The sequence below is a fragment of the Triticum urartu genome, chromosome 6A (assembly GCF_056163025.1).
Source record: "Triticum urartu cultivar PI428250 chromosome 6A, HENAU_Tu73, whole genome shotgun sequence".
Classification (NCBI taxonomy): domain Eukaryota; kingdom Viridiplantae; phylum Streptophyta; class Magnoliopsida; order Poales; family Poaceae; genus Triticum; species Triticum urartu.
The window spans coordinates 572,659,632-572,678,849 of NC_141878.1; the positions used below are offsets into that span (position 1 = coordinate 572,659,632).

General features: G+C 48.8%; 1 protein-coding gene and 1 pseudogene across 1 annotated transcript; both read left to right on the forward strand.

Annotated features, from left to right (window-relative positions):
* Positions 1 to 3,646: 3,646 nt before the first annotated feature.
* LOC125516983 (uncharacterized) lies at positions 3,647 to 5,551 on the forward strand (annotated as a pseudogene).
* An 874-nt stretch (positions 5,552 to 6,425) lies between these two features.
* LOC147966477 (uncharacterized) lies at positions 6,426 to 6,968 on the forward strand. The gene has a single exon (XM_087530840.1). It carries the CDS (start codon positions 6,426 to 6,428, stop codon positions 6,966 to 6,968), a length of 543 nt encoding a protein of 180 aa, XP_087386966.1.
* The last annotated feature ends 12,250 nt before the right edge of the window (positions 6,969 to 19,218 follow it).

Here is a 19,218-nt window from a genome sequence, read left to right on the forward strand (position 1 = left end):
GAAGTTCGGACCAGAAATCAATTTGGTTGACATTGCCCTGCCTACAGGCTAAGCAATAACAGGTCATCATCCTAGCTAATTGTTATGTCTTCAAGTCCGATACCCTGTGCCCGAGGGAAACAGACTTTGTGTTGCAAGCTCTGAACTACTAGAGCAGTAGTGCTAGTGCAGAAACCGGTAGTACTCCCTCCGTCCCAAAATATAAAAACGTTTTTAACACTAGCATGGTGTCAAAAACGTTCTTATATTCCGTGACAGAGCGAGTATTTCACAGGTCAATGCGAGCGGAGCACGACGGGGACATGCCACTGCACACCACTGCCAAGTCAAATTCCAGCCCCCGATCCCCCAGCAAGATCTGCAAAGACAAAGAATAAACCAGCAATAATTCACAACGAATCGAATCTTCTCGTCCCGTTTTGTGTGATAGCCGATAGGGCGCGCACCATAAGTCGTTAATGGCTGCTCACCGTATCAGAGCCTCAGGCGCAAATGTATGCCCGCTCTCGCTCTCGGTCGGTACATTGCCTCCGGCGCAGGCCGTTTACCTGCGCTTTGCTGACTCGATGAGCTTTTCCCCCGGCGTATTATTATCGGTCGCGCTAGCGTCCTACCTGGACCAACGGAGCTGGGATCCGTCCCGAGATGTTGGAAAAACGTACTACTCATGTACGCAACCATCGATTGCCTGACAGTTGTGGCGGCACTGAACTTCTCCAGGTTTCAGGTACTGACTCGATCGTGCCGTCGTGCGCAGGCAAGAGAACCTTCCTTCGAATCCTTTGAGAGCACCGAGTCCATTTGGGCGTGTCTGTGCGCGACCGAGTCCGGCCTCCCGCGGTGCTCGGCGCGGGCATATACGTCGCGGCGGAGTTATTCCGACGGGTCATGCATGCGTTCTATTGACCTGCTCTGCCGTCGTCGACGCTGACGTTCCAAGGTTCCTCTTTGGTTCGCCAGTGCCTGTTTGATGAAATTTGACGAGTTTGTTGTTGTGGTAGCAGTACCAAGTACCAACTCGTCATATATTCAACGCTTGAGCAGAGAATTGTTACTTCCTCAGTCCCATAATATAAAAGCGTGTTTCTTTTATATTATGGGATGGAGAGAGTAATAATGATTAGTATGAGACTTTTTTTTTCAATAGTCTGTTCGATTTAACTGATTTTTTTTTAAAACGGAGGTAAAAAATTTGCCTCATTCATTAAATAAGTAGAGAATATAGTTTAGAGTGTTACAACACACCCACAGAAGCGGCATGACAATTACTCGCGCAACAACAAATTCCCTAGTCTTTTAGCGCCCGCAGTTACCCAAAGCTTGGCCTCGTCCAGGATGGTGGTAAGGATAATAGGCGGTGGCAGGCACTTGTCACGGAACACTCTAGCATTTCTTTGGTTCCAAATTGTCCAAGAGACAAGCATGGTGAGGGAGGCCATAGCATGCCAATTAGGATTGGTACAGTCGGTTCTCTTGTCCCACCACTCTTTGACGGTTTTGTGGAGGTGCCACGTTGATGTATCCATGTGATGTAAGCCAATCTTCACGATGGTGGCTCTCCAAAGCCTAATCGTGTAGCGGCACTTGAAGAAAATGTGAGCACCCGTTTCCTGCTCCCTCTTGTAAAGAGGGTAGAGGACGCAATTTGGCCACCCACGTCTCTCCAAGCAATCGACGGTCCAAATCCTATCCTGCAATGCCAACCAGGAAAAGAATTTAACCTTGGGAGGAGCCCAAACCTTTCAGACCATGCGGTCCATGGGAGAGAGGGTCAAGCCAAGGAACTGAGCCTTGTATGCGGTAGCCGCCATGTAGATTCCGTCATTCACGTGTTTCCAAACAATTTCATCTTCGGCTTGTTCATCAAGGTGGAAGTTGTGCACAAGCATCCAAAGAGTGAAAAAAATCCCGAATGTGGTTGCCGGAGATGTTGGTGTTGTGGCAGATTTTGAAGATCCACGCATTCCCTCTAAGAGCCTCACGCACCGACCAATTCTTCCGTCTTGATGCCTCGTAGATTAGCGGCGCAATATCCTTGGGCTTGCGACCAAGAAACCAGGGGGCGTCCCAAAACGGTGTTGTAGCGCCGTCACCCACAGTGATGGTGGTAGAGGCGTAGCAAAACTGGCGGTCATCCTCCGTGCAAAGATTGCCAAAACCCACCCACATCTTGTGGGGCTCCGTCCATTCATACCAAAGCCAGCGAAGGCGCAAAGCACGTGCAAATTTGTCGGTATTGAGGACTTGATATTTTTGGTTTGTGAAGAAAAAAAACAAGGCACCGTATTTGATAGAGAGACAAGAACCAACGGACAGACACGGCGCCAATCCAACAGGTGATAAGTATTGGTGTGCCCGGCAACTCATTTCTGGCCAGTAAAGAGAACATATTAAGTTAGGCCAGTTGTGTGCGCTCACTGTTCTCCAAACATCATCATCTTGCTCAAGTTGAAGAGTTGGAATTCTCAAAAAAAGAAAAGAGTTGGAGTGGGAGGAATCCCAACCGCTACGCCGTCCTTGGCGTCAACAGTAAAATATTACACTACCACGGATCCGAAAAACGTAAATACAAAATAAAAAAACATAAATACAGTAAAAATATCACGACGAGGAAGCAGAAAAACATTCTGTTCAGGTTCACATCATTCATCATGTGCTTACGATTTTTGCCGAAATCTCGTCGGAATAGGGGAATTTTCTCCCGTGCTGCAAGTTGCTGGCCGTTCTGCTCTGGCTGGGTGCCGCCCGCGTGATAGGAGCAAACCACGGCGAGACGCCACTCATCTCTTGCGTAGCTTATCCAAACCAAAACACGAGGTCATGTGTCCGCCCATGCACTCCCCACTCGTCGTGCCCGCGCCGGCGGCGCCGGCCAACCCTCCCTGCTCGGACCTGGGCTTTGCCTCGTGGTTCATGCCCCTGTCGCTGCCTCCTGCTGGCGGCCCTGCGGTCGTCCCCGCCCGGCTGGCGTTGCCCCTGTGCTCGCCGCCTCCTGCTACCTCAGATCCAGCTTCGCTGCCGGCGGCCCGTGGCGGTCCGCCATCCACCGGCGCGCTCGTCCCCGGCTCTCTGCTGCTCGCAACGTCTTCGTGCCAGGCCCTGGCGGATTCGGGGCGCGCCACTCCTTCTGCAGCTGACTTGGGCATTCAAGATCTGGTGGGTGCTGCTCTTACTGCGGGGATGCGGGGCAGCTGGCCTCCTCCCTCCCTGCCTCTGCCGCGCCTTCAATGCCAGTGGCGAGGTCGACGGGCGCGGGGTGCGATGCTGAGGTGACCAGCGGCTGGCAGCTCGTCGTGTCATCTAAAGGCCCGCGCCGCCCGGTTTTGGCCGCCCCCTCATTCAAGCCGGCGCCCATCCCCTGCTGGCTCCTAGGCCGCTGCTGCCACTGCCTATACCGAGGTCACCGCACCGCGCTGTGCAGAGATCCAATCCGCTGCTCCCGCTGCCTTCAAAACGGGCACACGTCGCGGGGCTATCGAAACCCCTGGAAGCCTTTGAGCTCACTCGACAGCCTCCCTGTCCCCCACCTCTGCTCCCTTGCCCTGCTCCTGCAGTTGCTGTTCGCGAGGCGCCGCTTCGCCGGGGACGTCGTTGGGAGGCCCCTTGCCCGCCCCCTCTACTGCAGCTCCACGCCAACCCCGCCACCATGCCTCGTCGTGCTCACGCCGTGCCATGCCTTAGCGACGCGTCGCTAAGGCCAGAGGAAGATTTCGTCGTTGTCCCGGCAACGCCTGAGATGTAGGCTGAAGCGGCCATCCTCTCCTCCAACTGTGTTGTTGCCTGGCTTGATGGGGCGCGCTTGGATGTCTCCTGCCAGCAGGTGGCTGCTGAGCTCGCCACGGAGCTGGGCGCAAGGCCCGCCGACGTCGAGGTGGTCAAGCACTACCCCGAGCAGTTCCTTGTTTGATTCATGCACCAACACCACTGCGCCGACGCCGTGTCCCGCGGCCATCTTCGGGGCGCCGACCACCGCATCTACGTGCGGGGTGGAGACTCGAGGCACACGCAGACAACGAGGACCAGCTCCACCACGTTCGCCTCTGCTTGGAAGGCGTCCCGCTGCACGGCTGGAACAACTACATCGCCACCTTCCTCATCGGACGTGGGTGCTCCCTCGACTACATCGAGCAGCGGTCGCTCCGCAAGGAGGACACCAGGGACCTGGCACTCTGGGCATGGACGTTGAACCCCAATGCCATCCCCAAAGTGAAGTGGTTGACGCTCCCTGCCCGTGGTCGCCGCCGCCATGGGTGGCGTGGCCTCCGCCATCGCGTCATCATCCACCTCGACCTCCACGAAGATCACTCCAAGGCCAGGGACGATGACGACAACCCGCTCCTCCGGAAGTGAATGATTTCACCTGGTACAGGAAGGTCGTCGATGGCACCTTCATCCCAAGGGATTGCCGCCTGGCTCAGGGGTGCACTGAGCGCCGTGCGGACAGACGAGATGATGAAGGCGACCGCGACGGGAGGCGTGGTCAGGATGGTGGACGCCAACGTGAGGGCTGGGGCGCCAGGGTCCGACGCTCACTCTCCCGCAACCCGTGTGAGCGCCAATGCTAGGAGGGCCATGACCGCACCAGGGACATGTCCGGCGGACGCAGGCACGTCAGCTCCCTCACCGCTGTTGTGGCCTTCCCTCCGGTGCTCCCTGCTGCATCTATCGTCCGGCGTGGCTCGGGCTCAGGCAGCGAGGCGTCGGTCCACGCTCTTGAGATGCTAGACGCCCAGGAGTCCGTGCCTGCTGCTGCTCGTGGGCGCAGCCCAACACGCCAGGCATCGCCCCGTGCCTCCAGGCGGCGCTCCCTCGAAGAGAGAACTCCTCCGGCGTCGCCCCCGCTGTCTCCCACAACTGTGCTACCGCCGAGCCCAACCTCCAAGCGTGCTGAGGCCAGATCATCCCCGCTGACAGGGGGGCTGCCAAGCCGGCAGTGCGCGAGCTCTGCTCTCCTACGATGCTTGTTCAGCCTCTGGTGTCACCCTCCAGGCCCCCTGGCTTCAACTCTTCGCCCACACCGCCGCTTACCTGTGTCGTACCGCTACGCCGCACTCCATCACCTGCTTGTGCTCGTGTCACTGATGGCTCCCCTGATGCCATGGCGCCACTTTTTATGGATCGGCAGATGGGTATCCTTGCCCCACCTGAGTCGCCCCCTCCCAGGCCTCCAGTGGCTCGCCGTAAGACTCTGGCTGGAGTCAGGATCTCTTCCAAAGGCGGCCTCACCTTGCAGAAGATCAAGCGTACTGGAGCCCCTGGTGCATCTACGGCGGCCAAAGTTGCGGAGAAGTTGGTTTGCAGGACGATGAGAATCACCAAGAATGGAGAAGACGTGACAGAGGCAATCCTGGAGGAGTTCACTTCCAAGTTCAAGGATCAACTTGCCCTTGAAGTGATTCTGGCAATGAGAGGGTTCTTCCACCTGGACGACGCGGCTGTCAACGAAGTTGAAGATGCTCTGATCGACCATGGCGGAGAGGGAGCCATGGAGCAGGCCCAGGATGGTGCTACGAGCCAAGTCAGCCTGGGTTCACGGCCGCCGGTGGCTTAATAACCTAGTCTGTTTGTTGGGGCACCTTTAGTTCTGATGTTAGTTTTTCTGCTTAGTATGAGGTTCGAGGGAGCTTGCTCTGGCTGGGCAATGTATGTGGGTCGTACCTGTAGTACGTATTTATGCTATCTTTTTGTTCCTCTCAAGTGTAGTCACTCCCTGATGGGGTTTCTTCCCTTTGACCATGCACTCGTAATCTTCTCCTGGACAAGTCAATGAGATGTTCCATGTGATCCATGATAATGCCTTCCATCAACACTCTAAGCTGAAACGTGAGGGGCTTAAATTGCCCTGAGAGAAGAGCAACAGTTAGTGCCACGATTGCTGCCTCTTCGTGCCAAATCCTGTGTTTGCAAGAGATGAAGCTCGATAATGTAGATATATTTATCGCTTCCTTCCTGGGTGGTAACATGCTCAAAAACTTTGCGCAACGACCGGCGATGGGAACTAGAGGAGGGATTCTCTTGCTGTGGGATGACAATCTTCTTGAGATCACTGACATCACAACTTCGGCCTTTTGCCTCTCTAGCAACGTTCGAATCCGTGCAAACGACGCCTGTTTCAAGTTAACATCCGTCTACGGCCCCTCTAACTCTGGCAGCAAGGATTCTTTCTTTGCCGAGCTGGTCTCCCACAAGCCAACGGCGGGTGTTGCTTGGCTGGCCATTGGAGACTTCAACCAAATCTACCGTGCACGTGACAAAAATAAGAGAAATGTGAATCGAAGTAGGATCAACCGGTTCAGTGCAACTCTGCAACCATGTGAGCTGAAGGAAATCCACCTTCAAAATAGGCGCTTTACTTGGGGCAACGAGCGGGACAACCCAACTTTATGCAAGCTGGACTCCTTTTTTTTTGCAACGCGGACTGGGACATGACTTTCAACACACATGTGTTGCATGCTTTGTCGTCTTCCCTGTCCGACCACTGTCCCCTTTTGCTTGCCGATGACAAGGGGCCGAGAAGACCACGGTCTTTCAAATTCGAGAACTTCTGGGTTTCTTTGCCTGGTTTCATGGAGGTGGTTCAAAAGGCATGGGATGAGCGTGTGAGCCACACTGAGCCGTTTCTCATTCTACACAATAAGCTCAAAACAACCGTGCTGCGACTGTCCGAATGGAGCAAGAAGTTTTTCTCCAGTGCCAAGGTTCAACTTCATGCTGCACTCCTCATCATCCTTCGGTTGGATATTGCTCAAGAGGAAAGATCTCTCTCCCCGGAGGAGCGCGACCTTCGCTCCAGGATCAAGCGAAGGGTAATTAGTCTGGCGGTGCTTGAGCGGACGAGGAAGCGCCAATGTGCCAGGATCGCCAACTTGAGAGAGGGCGACGTCAACACCAGATTCTTCCACCGCCGCATTAACACCGTAGGCGCAAGAATCACATTCATTGGATCAAGCATGCTAATGGTTGGGTGACCGAGCACACAGAGAAAGAGAAGCTCGTTCATGACCACTTCTCTGAGGTGATGGGGAGGGGAAGCACGAGCAACAGAGATTTCAATTGGGAGGAGCTTCATGTTGAGCCTCATGATTTGCAACGTCTCGACGACACCATCTCTGAGGAGGAGGTTTGGGCTGCCATTAAAGAAATGCCCGAAGATAAGGCGCCCGGTCCAGATAGCTTCACGGGGATTTTTTTCAAGAAGTGTTGGGGAATTATCAAGCACACTGTCATGAGGGCTGTTCAGCGCTTCGACTCCCTACACACCTCCAACCTGTAGAGGGTCAACTCCGCCAATGTGATCCTCCTGCCAAAAAAGGATGGGGCAGAAGGCATCTCTGATTATAGACCTATTAGCCTTATCCACGCCGTCACCAAAATTATTGCCAAAGTTCTCTCGCTTCATCTTGCTCCCCACATGGATGACCTTGTCTCCAACGCTCAAGGTGCCTTCATCAAGAGGCGAAGCATCCATGACAATTTCATGTTCGTCCGGAATCTTTCCTGGCGTCTGCATAAGAGAAAATCTCTCGCCCTCCTCTTCAAGCTGGATATAAAAAAGGCCTTCGACTCGGTCAAGTGGGGATACATTCTCGAGCTTATGCAACATTTGGGGTTCCCCCCTAAATTTAGGGCTTGGATTGCAGCGCTTCTATCCTCATCTTCGTCAAGAATCCTATTAAACGGCATGCCCGGCCCTCCGATCTTGCACGGGAGCGAATTCCGACAGGGGGACCCCCTTTCCCCCCTCCTTTTTGTCCTGGCGGATCCCTTGTATAAGATTCTGGACCTAGCCACACAGAAAGGGCTTCTTCACAAGCTTCGTGGTCGGGGTGCCATCATGAGAACCTCCCTATATGCGGATGATGCGGCGGTCTTCGTGGCGCCAATCAAGAGGGACATTGACAATCTTGCTGCTATCTTACGGGGCTTCGATGACGTGACGGGCCTATGCACCAACTTCCAAAAAAGCTCGGTCGTACCAATTCGTTGCAATCATCTTGATCTTGAGCACATCCTCACAAGTATGCCGGCGACCCAAGCCTCCTTTCCGATGAAATACTTGGGACTTCCGCTTTCGGTGTGGTAGTTGAAGGCAGTGGACTTCCAATACCTTGTCAACAAGGCGGCCGGAAAACTCGTCACTTGCGAAGGTCAAAACATCACTCCTATTGGGCGAACGACCCTTGTCAAGTCGGTCATTGCCTCCCAAGCGGTGTTCTCGATCACACCTCTCATCGTGCCCCCTAGCACGCTGGATAACCTCAACAAGATTGAGAGGGCTTTCCTTTGGTCGGGTGCGGAAAAGACCATGGGAGCCAAATGTAAGGTCAACTGGAATGCGGTTTGCAGACCAAAGGAGTACAATGGTCTTGGAGTGCTCAATACCGAAAAGTTCGCAAGGGCCTTGCGGTTACGATGGCTATGGTTTGAATGGAAGGAGCCCAGAAAGCTTTGGGTTGGCCTTGGCAACCCCTGCTATTGGGGAACGTAGCAATTTCAAAAAGAATCCTACACACACGCAGGATCATGGTGATGCATAGCAACGAGAGGGGAGAGTGTTGTCTATGTACCCTCGTAGACCGAAAGCGGAAGCGTTTATCAACGCGGTTGATGTAGTCGTACCCATCACGATCCGTCCCGATCAAGTACCGGACGTACGACACCTCCGCGTTCAGCACACGTTCATCTCGATGACGTCCTCGCCTTCTCGATCTAGCAAGAGGGGCGAAGTAGTAGATGAGTTCTGGCAGCACGACGGCGTGGTGACGGTGTTGGTGAAGAACAATCTCCAGAGGGCTTCGCCTAAGCACTACGAAAACTATGACGGAGGATAAACTAGAGGGGACGGGGTAGCCGGCACACGACTTGGTGTTTCTTGATCTGTCTTGGGTGCTAGCCCTGCCCCTCTATTTATATGTTGAGCCTTGGGGTCGAAACTTGGAGTAAAAGCCTCCACAAAGTCGGTTTCACCCGAAAGGCAAGAGTCCTTCTCGGACTCCAGGGCCAGACGCCAGGGTTCCCGGCGTATGGACCCAGACACCAGGGACCCTGGCGTCTGGCCCCTGGACTCCACAAAACTTCCTTTTTCGCTTTCCAAAAACCTTGTGGGCTTTCCCCTTTGGCCCAAATAAAGTGTTCTCGTACCCAAACATTTCGGGAAACATCTGGAACCCCTTCCGGTGAATTCCAGAACCCTACCAGAGTCCAAACACTATTATCCCATATATCAATCTTTATCTCCGGACCATTCCGGAGTTCCTCGTCATGTCCGTGATCTTATCCGGAACTCTGAACAACATTCGGTCACCAACATACATAACTCATAGTACTATAGCGTCAACGAATGTTAAGCGTGCGGACCCTACGAGTTCAAGAACTATGTAGACATGACCGAGACACCTCTCTGGTCAATAACCAATAGCGGGACCTGGATGCCCATATTGTCTCCTACATATTCTACAAAAATCTTTATCGGTCAGACCGCATAACAACATACGTTGTTCCCTTTGTCATCGGTATGTTACTTGCCCGAGATTCGATCGTCGGTATCTCAATACCTAGTTCAATCTCGTTATCGGCAAGTCTCTTTACTCGTTCCATAATACGTTTGGTGGCACACAAAGTGTTCCTCCGGTAAACGGGAGTTGCATAATCTCATAGTCATAGGAACATGTATAAGTCATGAACAAAGCAATAGCAATAAACTAAACGATCAAGTGCTAAGCTAACGGAATGGGTCAAGTCAATCACATCATTCTCCTAATGATGTGATCCCATTAATCAAATGACAACTCATGTCTATGGTTAGGAAACTTAACCATCTTTGATCAACGAGCTAGTCAAGTAGATGCATACTAGTGACACTCTGTTTGTCTATGTATTCACACATGTATTATGTTTCCAGCTAATACAATTCTAGCATGAATAATAAACATTTATCATGAAATAAGGAAATAAATAATAACTTTATTATTGCCTCTAGGGCATATTTCCTTTAGTCTCCCACTTGCACTAGAGTCAATAATCTAGATCACATCGCCATGTGATTTAACATCAATAGTTCACATCACCATGTGATTAACACCCGTAGTTCACATCGTCATGTGACCAACACCCAAAGGGTTTACTAGAGTCAATAATCTAGTTCACATCGCTATGTGATTAACACCCAAAGAGCACTAAGGTGTGATCATGTTTTGCTTGTGAGAGAAGTTTAGTCAACGGGTCTGCAACATTCAGATCCGTATGTATTTTGCAAATTTCTATGTCAACAATGCTCTGCAGGGAGCTACTCTAGCTAATTGCTCCCATTTTCAATATGTATCCAGATTGAGACTTAGAGTCATCTGGATCAGTGTCAAAATTTGCATCGACGTAACCTTTTACGACGAACCTTTTTGTCACTTCCATAACCGAGAAACATATCCTTATTTCACTAAGGATAATTTTGACCGCTGTCCAGTGATCTACTCCTAGATCACTATTGTACTCCCTTGCCAAAATCAATGTAGGGTATACAATATATCTGGTACATAGCATGGTATATTTTATAAAACCTATGGCCAAGGCATAGGGAATGACTTTCATTCTCTTTCTATCTTCTGCCGTGGTCGGGTTTTGAGTCTTACTCAGTTTCACACCTTGTAACACAGGCAATAACTCTTTCTTTGACTGTTCCATTTTGAACTACTTCAAAATCTTGTCAAGGTATGTACTAATTGAAAAACATATCAAGCATCTTGATCTATCTCTATAGATCTTGATGCTCAATATGTAAGCAGTTTCACCGAGGTCTTTCTTTGAAAAACTCCTTTCAAACATTCCTTTATGCTTTGTAGAATAATTCTACATTATCTCCGATCAACAATATGTCATTCACATATACTTATCAGAAATGCTGTAGTGCTCCCACTCACTTTCTTGTAAATACAGGCTTCACCGCAAGTTTGTATAAAACTATATGCTTTGATCAACTTATCAAAGCGTATATTCCAACTCCGAGATGCTTGCACCAGTCCATAGATGGATCGCTGGAGCTTGCATATTTTGTTAGCACCTTTAGAATTGACAAAACCTTCTGGTTGCATCATATACAACTCTTCGTAAATAAATCCATTAAGGTATGCAATTTTGTTTATCCATTTGCCAGATTTCATAAAATGCGGCAATTGCTAACATGATTCGGACAGACTTAAGCATAGATACGAGTGAGAAACTCTCATCGTAGTCAACACCTTGAACTTGTCGAAAACCTTTTTGCGACAATTCTAGCTTTGTAGATAGTAACACTACTATCAGCATCCGTCTTCCTCTTGAAGATCCATTAAATCTCAATTGCTCGCCGATCATTGGGCAAGTCAATCAAAGTCCATACTTTGTTCTCATACATGGATCTCATCTCAGATTTCATGGCCTCAAGCCATTTCGTGGAATCTGGGCTCATCATCGCTTCCTCATAGTTCGTAGGTTCGTCATGGTCAAGTAACATGAACTCCAAAACAAGATTACTGTACCACTCTGGTGCGGATCTCACTCTGGTTTACCTACGAGGTTCGGTAGTAACTTGATCTGAAGTTACATGATCATCATCATTAGCTTCCTCACTAATTGGTGTAGTAGTCATAGGAACAGATTTCTGTGATGAACTACTTTCCAATAAGGGAGCAGGTACAGTTACCTCATCAAGTTCTACTTTCCTCCCACTCACTTCTTTCAAGAGAAACTCCTTCTCTAGAAAGGATCCATTCTCAGCAATGAATATCTTGCCTTCGGATCTGTGATAGAAGGTGTACCCAACATTTTCTTTTGGGTATCCTATGAAGACGCACTTCTCCGATTTGGGTCTGAGCTTATCAGGTTGAAACTTTTTCACATAAGCATTGCAACCTCAAACTTTAAGAAACGACAGCTTAGGTTTCTTGCCAAACCATAGTTCATACGGTGTCGTCTCAACGGATTTAGATGGTGCCCTATTTAATGTGAATGTAACTGTCTCTAATGCATAACCCCAAAACGATAGTGGTAAATCGGCAAGAGACATCATATATCACACCATATCTAATAAAGTACGGTTATGACGTTCGGACACACCATTACACTGTGGTGTTCCAGGTGGCGTGAGTAGTGAAATTATTTCACATTGTTTTAACTGAAGGCCAAACTCGTAACTCAAATATTTTATTCGATGTAATCTTCTTTTTGCGGTGTGTTTGTTGAGTGTCGGCGTCAAAACCGGCAGATCTCGGGTAGGGGGTCCCAAACTGTGCGTCTAGGCCGGATGGTAACAGGAGGCAAGGGACACGAAGTTTTACCCAGGTTCGGGCCCTCTCGATGGAGGTAAAACCCTACGTCCTGCTTGATTAATATTGATGATATGGGTAGTACAAGAGTAGATCTACCACGAGATCGGAGAGGCTAAACCCTAGAAGCTAGCCTATGGTATGATTGTTGTTGTCTATGTTGTCCTATGGACTAAAACCCTCCAGTTTATATAGACACCGGAGAGGGTTAGGGTTACACAAAGTCAGTTACAATGGTAGGAGATCTGTATATCCGTATCGCCAAGCTTGCCTTCCACGCCAAGGAAAGTCCCTTCCGGACACGGGACGAAGTCTTCAATCTTGTATCTTCATAGTCCAGGAGTCCGGCTGAAGGTATTGTCCGGCCATCCGGACACCCCCTAATCCAGGACTCCCTCAGTAGCCCCTGAACCAGGCTTCAATGACGACGAGTCCGGCGCGCAGATTGTATTCGGCATTGCAAGGCGGGTTCCTCCTCCAAGTATTTCATAAAAGATTTTGAACACAAAGATAGTGTCCGGCTCTGCAAAATAAGTTTCCACATATTGCCATAGAGAGAATAATATTTACACAAATCTAATCTGCTGACGTATTCCATGGTGTGACACACCACGACCAAGCCTTCATCCGAGTCGTTTCATTATCCCACCTTAGCGCGTCATGCGAGGCGGTTTCTTTGGCATGTCTTGTCCAAGCAGAGATCGTGTCCCCTTATTCCGGGATTCTCATCAATACGGGCGTGGGTAACCCAACCGCGCCATTGATTACAGCGCTTGGAGATAGGCGACACTACAAGAAATCTGTTAATACGTGACGGATCTAGTCCGTCATAGATTAGTGAAAAACTGTCATGGGTGCCCATCCTTGACGGATTTGAAATCCATCATGTATATCGCATCATAATTTAATATCGTACCAGTCATGACGGTTCTTGGCCGTCATGGATCTGCCCCAGGCCCGCCCAGGCCCAAGCCTTTGTGACGGAATAATCCGTCATGGACTAACGCCACATAGGATTTTCAATTCACTATTTTGAATGATGTGGCTGCCTACGTGGATACTATTTTTCGTCACAAAATCAGTAATGGATTTAGGCAAAATTTAAAAGGCAGTTTAAATTTTCTTGAGCCCATTAGCCCATTTCTTTTGGCCAAAGTTTGACCCAGTATGTTTTTAACATAATGCGATACACAAATCCTAATGCCAATTTTGGCCCAACAAAAATTATTTGCATGGTGTGAAACATTACAAAGTTTGTCAAGTCCATCTATACGTATCTACAACATAGCGGTTTAAAAAAATCCTCTACAAAATGATAACATACAACATAGGTTGAGAAAATATACCACACAACAAGGTTATATATGAACCAATACAATCCATTTTACATCAACAGAACACATAAACTATTGAGTCTGTTGTTATTCAGGCTCTTGCCGTTGACGCTCTTGATGGCAACTATCATGCTGTGGATGATTGTGGTGGGTAGCACCAAGTAGCACTCTATCCAATATTACCTAGCATATTTACAAAAATATTAGATATTTGGAGATATGAATGGATGGTAGAAATAAGAGAATTGCAACAAAAATAAAAAATGAATTACATGATGTCCAGAATTCCTAAATCTTATAGTGCCTATAGATGGAGTATAAAACAAGAGTAAACATGTGGTTTCTTAAAATTAAGACAAAGAAAAGTGTGTCAAATGAAATTCAAATGACAAAGTGAAAAAATACACATCACAGAGCTCTAAGTACTATAGCAGCAGTAGTTGAGGCCATATAAACCCGCCAACGAAATGGCATATCACTAACAAACAATATCCCCCCATGATGTGTAAACTTGTTGACACATGAACATTTGAAGTTTATGTCATCCGGGTCGACGAGCAGCGGCAATGTTTATGTTGCAACTACATCTCAAAGGGCTAAGAAATAGTAAACAATACTTGCCTGCCAAGTGAACTTCAAATGGCGTGGAAAATTTTGCCAAAGAATATGATACAGTTTCCTTGAGAGATCTCCCACACTTAGTTTTATTCATGGAACATTAAGCTATGTATTTGTTATTAGATGAAAAAACAAAATTTGTAATGTAATGGACTATGAAACTTGAAAATACTTGATAAACAATGAAATAATAGATAGGGAATTGCAGCTTGAAATGATCATGCATTGTTTATATTCATTCAGGATATACAGAAAAGCTTTTCTATCATAAACCCATTGATTTTATTATCCTGTTACTTCTGTGCATAACAATTTTATATGCTGCCCACTTGACCAACATAGTACTACTATTTATAAGGAAAAACAATAATGAAATGAAATGAACCAGTATATATTTATACAAGGTGGCAGCAGTAGGACGCATTGCTCCTACTTCACGAATTAGACTACAAATTTAGTCTGATGCACGGATATATAGGTACGTTCAGACTACAAATTTGAAGTAGGAGCAAGGCTTGCACGAACCAGTATATATTTATACAAAGTGGCAGCAGTAGGAAGAAGGCTTGCACGAATCAGACTACAAATTTAGTCTATATATATCTTAGAAATTACTTCACATTAATGAAGGTACAAGCTGAATCAGAACACATGTAAAAGTAATCACTGATATAGGTACACATGCTGAAACCTTCCAGGACACAAGCAAGAAGATAAATTGGATTTTTTATGTAACTTCAAGGTCTAGAAATGCACAAAGATATTCATTGGTGGACATTGTGAAGGCAATACTATTTTTTGTCTAAATTTATGAAATGAATAATCTGATCGTGTTAGGTAGTTGTCATGCATGTCTTACCATCAACGTTGTGTGCATTTAGGCATTCTAGTTGTCCTATATTTATGCCAGATACTGGACTGTAACTTCGACCAATTTTTCCAACATAACCGGTGTGCTCTCTGCTCTCTGCGCTATCCTTACTCCCTTTCACTTCCAAAAATATCAGAATAAGTGAGGATGGATATACAGTTGTTTGCCAACATTTAGTTTGTTCATAACCATGTTTGTAAGGCAACAAAAACAAAGATATATTGTGTATGCCCATAGTTTTACCCAAGTTTCAGCCATGAGATGAAGTTCCTCCCTGAAAACCAGCTAAGGCCTTGTACAACTTACTACAACTGGATCAAAGAGCACACGATCTCACTTTAAGGAAGAGACATAATAACTTATCTCAGATGACCCATGCATGCAGAGCCGAGTAGTGGGCGCCTGTCCAACGCTTCAGTCCATGCATGTTAGGTCGCGGTCAGGGTTAGCGGAACCCACTGTTGTTCCACGCCGCCATCAGGGAGGAAGAAGCAAAGGCCAGAGGTTGGCCGCACCGCTGCAATCCAGTATGTGTGCGTGAGATGTATGCCAATCAATCAAAGAAACTTGTTAAATACACACAGAAAAAAAATCTAATCATGTTTTAGTGGTTTGTCATGTCATGTTCAGAATCAGAATAAGCTAATAGAACCCAGCACAGCAAGAAACTAAACTTGCTTATGGAAATATCTCCTTAAGTTAAAGTGTTAACCATCAAGATTTTTTAACATTTGTGAAGCACATCTGTACATTGAGAAAGTAAGATTAATAGCAAATCGAATGGCAAGAAATGAAAACAAGTACAGCTCTAGCAGTCTACCGATATGGCGCTCTCGTTGCATTGAAATTTTATTTAGATGTTTCAAAATACCATTTTGTTTTTTGTCCTGTGTGCAGATATTTCTTTTGGGGGCGTTCAATTTTGCTCCAAAGACACCGACTAACCTAGACTGAAATGTTTGCCTACTCAGTTTCAGATCGATCCTCTCAACCTGTTCTATTCTATTCTAGCTGTAGAATGAGGTAGCCACAGAACAAAATCAATGAAGATACTGATTCGTGGAAATTATCTTGGGGTAAAAGATGAACTGACCAAGAAGCTATGAGATTAGTCCAAAGAAAAAAGAAAAAAACAAGAACAAGCGGATCTTGAGTTTCGGTGTATGGGGCGGGCGGGAGATCAGACCTCATGGACGAGGAAGGAAACGGCGATGCCGCTGAGCTGCTCCCTCTACTGAGCCATGCCGTAGGCCACCGCACGGCCGCTCCGCTCCGACAAGCCGTCGTCGGGTTTGACCTCCATGCCGGATCAGCACAAAAGTTTGCAAAGATAAGAGGTCCGCCTGAACTGAATTGGATTTAGTTCGATTCTTTGCTGCAAAAGATAGTAGATGTGCTAGTGCATCCTTACCAGCAGAGGGAGTAAGAATCATGGGAGCCGATCCAGATCCAGTACAGAGAGGGACGGGAATTTCCTCCACTTCCAGGCATGCTCAGGTTGGTTCCGGTGGAGGAGCAGGAGCTGGACGATGGGCAGGAGCAGCACGACGGCCGTGCAAAGGAGGAGGATACGGTGACGCGGTGTGGGTAGGGCAGGAAGTCGCTAATTAGAGAGGGCCAAGATGGGGGCGGCGGCGGAGGAGGAGAAAGATTGGGAGTGTCTCTAGGGTTAGGTTTTATATACGAGGAATGGTTTAGGGCTTCAGGCGGGCTTAGGTGGGCTTGCGGGCTGTACCAGTCTGTCCATGACGGTTTCTGAATCTGTCACCGCAAATCCGTCATGTATTAACACATTTCTTGTAGTGCGAGTTTTACCAGGCTGGTGGGGACATGTAGTCGCGTCCACCCATATAAGGGGATAAGGATCCACCTTTCCACCTACGCCTTCTTCCTCCTTTGCCTATCCATTCTTGCGCACTCGAGCTCCAGCGCCCCAGTCCGCACTCAAACCTCAATCTTCTCTAGCCATGTCCGGAACAGGAGGCAAGTGGATGGTCTCCTCCGTTACGGAGGGACATATAAAAAATCCGAGGAAGGTCGGATACATGTCTAACGACATCGCATACCGGCTTCCTGAAAAGGGGCAGCTCATCCCCACCCCTAGGCCCCATGAGAGGGTGGTGTTCCTCCCCCATTTCCTCCGCGGACTGGGCTTCCCTCTTCACCCATTTGTCCGGGGGCTCATTGTCGGTGTCAAAACCGGCGGATCTCGGGTAGGGGGTCCCGAACTGTGCGTCTAGGCCGGATGGTAACAGGAGGCAGGGGACACGAAGTTTTACCCAGGTTCGGGCCCTCTCGATGGAGGTAAAACCCTACGTCCTGCTTGATTAATATTGATGGTATGGGTATTACAAGAGTTGATCTACCACGAGATCAGAGAGGCTAAACCCTAGAAGCTAGCCTATGGTATGATTGTTGATGTGTATGTTGTCCTACGGACTAAAACCTTCCGGTTTATATAGACACCGGATAGGGTTAGGGTTACATAGAGCCGGTTACAATGGTAGGAGATCTGAACATCCGTATCGCCAAGCTTGCCTTGCACGCCAAGGAAAATCCCTTCCGGACACGGGACGGAGTCTTCAATCTTGTATCTTCATAGTCCAGGAGTCCGGCTGAAGGTATAATTCGGCTATCCGAACACCCCCTAATCCAGGACTCCCTCAGTAGCCCCTGAACCAGGCTTCAATGACGACGAGTCCGGCGCGCAAATTGTCTTCGGCATTGCAAGGGGGGTTCCTCCTCCAAGCACTTCATAGAAGATTTTGAACACAAAGATAGTGTCCTTCTCTGCAAAAATAAGTTTCCACATATTGCCATAGAGCGAACAATAATATTAACACAAATCTAATCTGCTGACGTATTCCATGGTGCGACACGCCACGGCCAAGCCTTTATCCAAATCGTTTCATTATCCCACCTCAGCGCGTTATGCGAGGCGGTTTCCTTGGCACGCCTTGTCAAAGTAGAGATCGTGTCCCTTTATTCCTAGATTCTCATCAATACGGACGTGGGTAACCCAACCGCGCCTTTGATTACGGCGCTTGGAGATAAGCAAGTTTTACCAGGCTGGTGGGGGCATGTAGTCGCGCCCACCCATATAAGGGGATAAGGATCCACCTTTTCACCCACGCCTTCTTCCTCCTTTGCCTATCCATTCTTGCACACTCGAGCTCCAGCGCCCAAGTCCGCACTACCACCTCGACCTTCTCCAGTCATGTCCGGAGTTGGAGGCAAGTGGATGGTCTCCTCCGTCACGGAGGGACACATAAAAAAGCTGAGGAAGGCCGGATATCTGGCCAGCGACATCGCTCACCGACTCCCCGAGAAGGGGCAGCTCATCCCCACTCCTAGGCCCCATGAGAGGGTGGTATTTCTCCCCCATTTCCTCCGCGGACTGGGCTTCCCTCTGCATCTATTTGTCCGGGGGCTCATGTTCTACTACGGCCTGGATTTCCACGATCTGGCCCCGAACTTCGTCCTCAACATCTCGGCGTTTATCATCGTGTGCGAGGCTTTCCTCCGCATCCGCCCTCATTTCGGCTTATGGCTAAAGACCTTCAATGTCAAGCCGAAGGTGGTGTGCCGCAGCCAGGCGGAGTGTGGCGGTGCCATGGTTGGCAAGATGGCCAACGTCCTGTGGCTCGAGGGCTCCTTTGTGGAGACCCTGAAGGGGTGGCAATCGGGGTGGTTTTACATCACCGAGCCGTGCAACCCCAAATAGGTCGCAGCCCCCGAGTTTCGGACTAGACCCCCTATGCGGCTCACCTCCTGGAAGGAGACCGGCCTGTCGTGGGGTAAAAAAGGAGAGCTGATCGGACTCCAAACATGCATCCAAACCCTGGTGGACAAGAAGCTCAAACTTGTCAACATAGTCCAGGTTATGCTCATCCGCCTGATCCTCCCGTGTCAACGATGTGCCTTCAACCTATGGGAGTTCGACCTGGCGCAACATCAAAGTCTAAACAGGCTCTTTGACACGACGTACGAAGATGCCTGGAGGGTGCTTTTCAAGGGCGCCGAGGCTCCTCCATCCGCTGCCGAGGATCGCGGATTTAGTACCCAGCATCATGCTCATGCGGTAAGCCGTTTTTGTCCT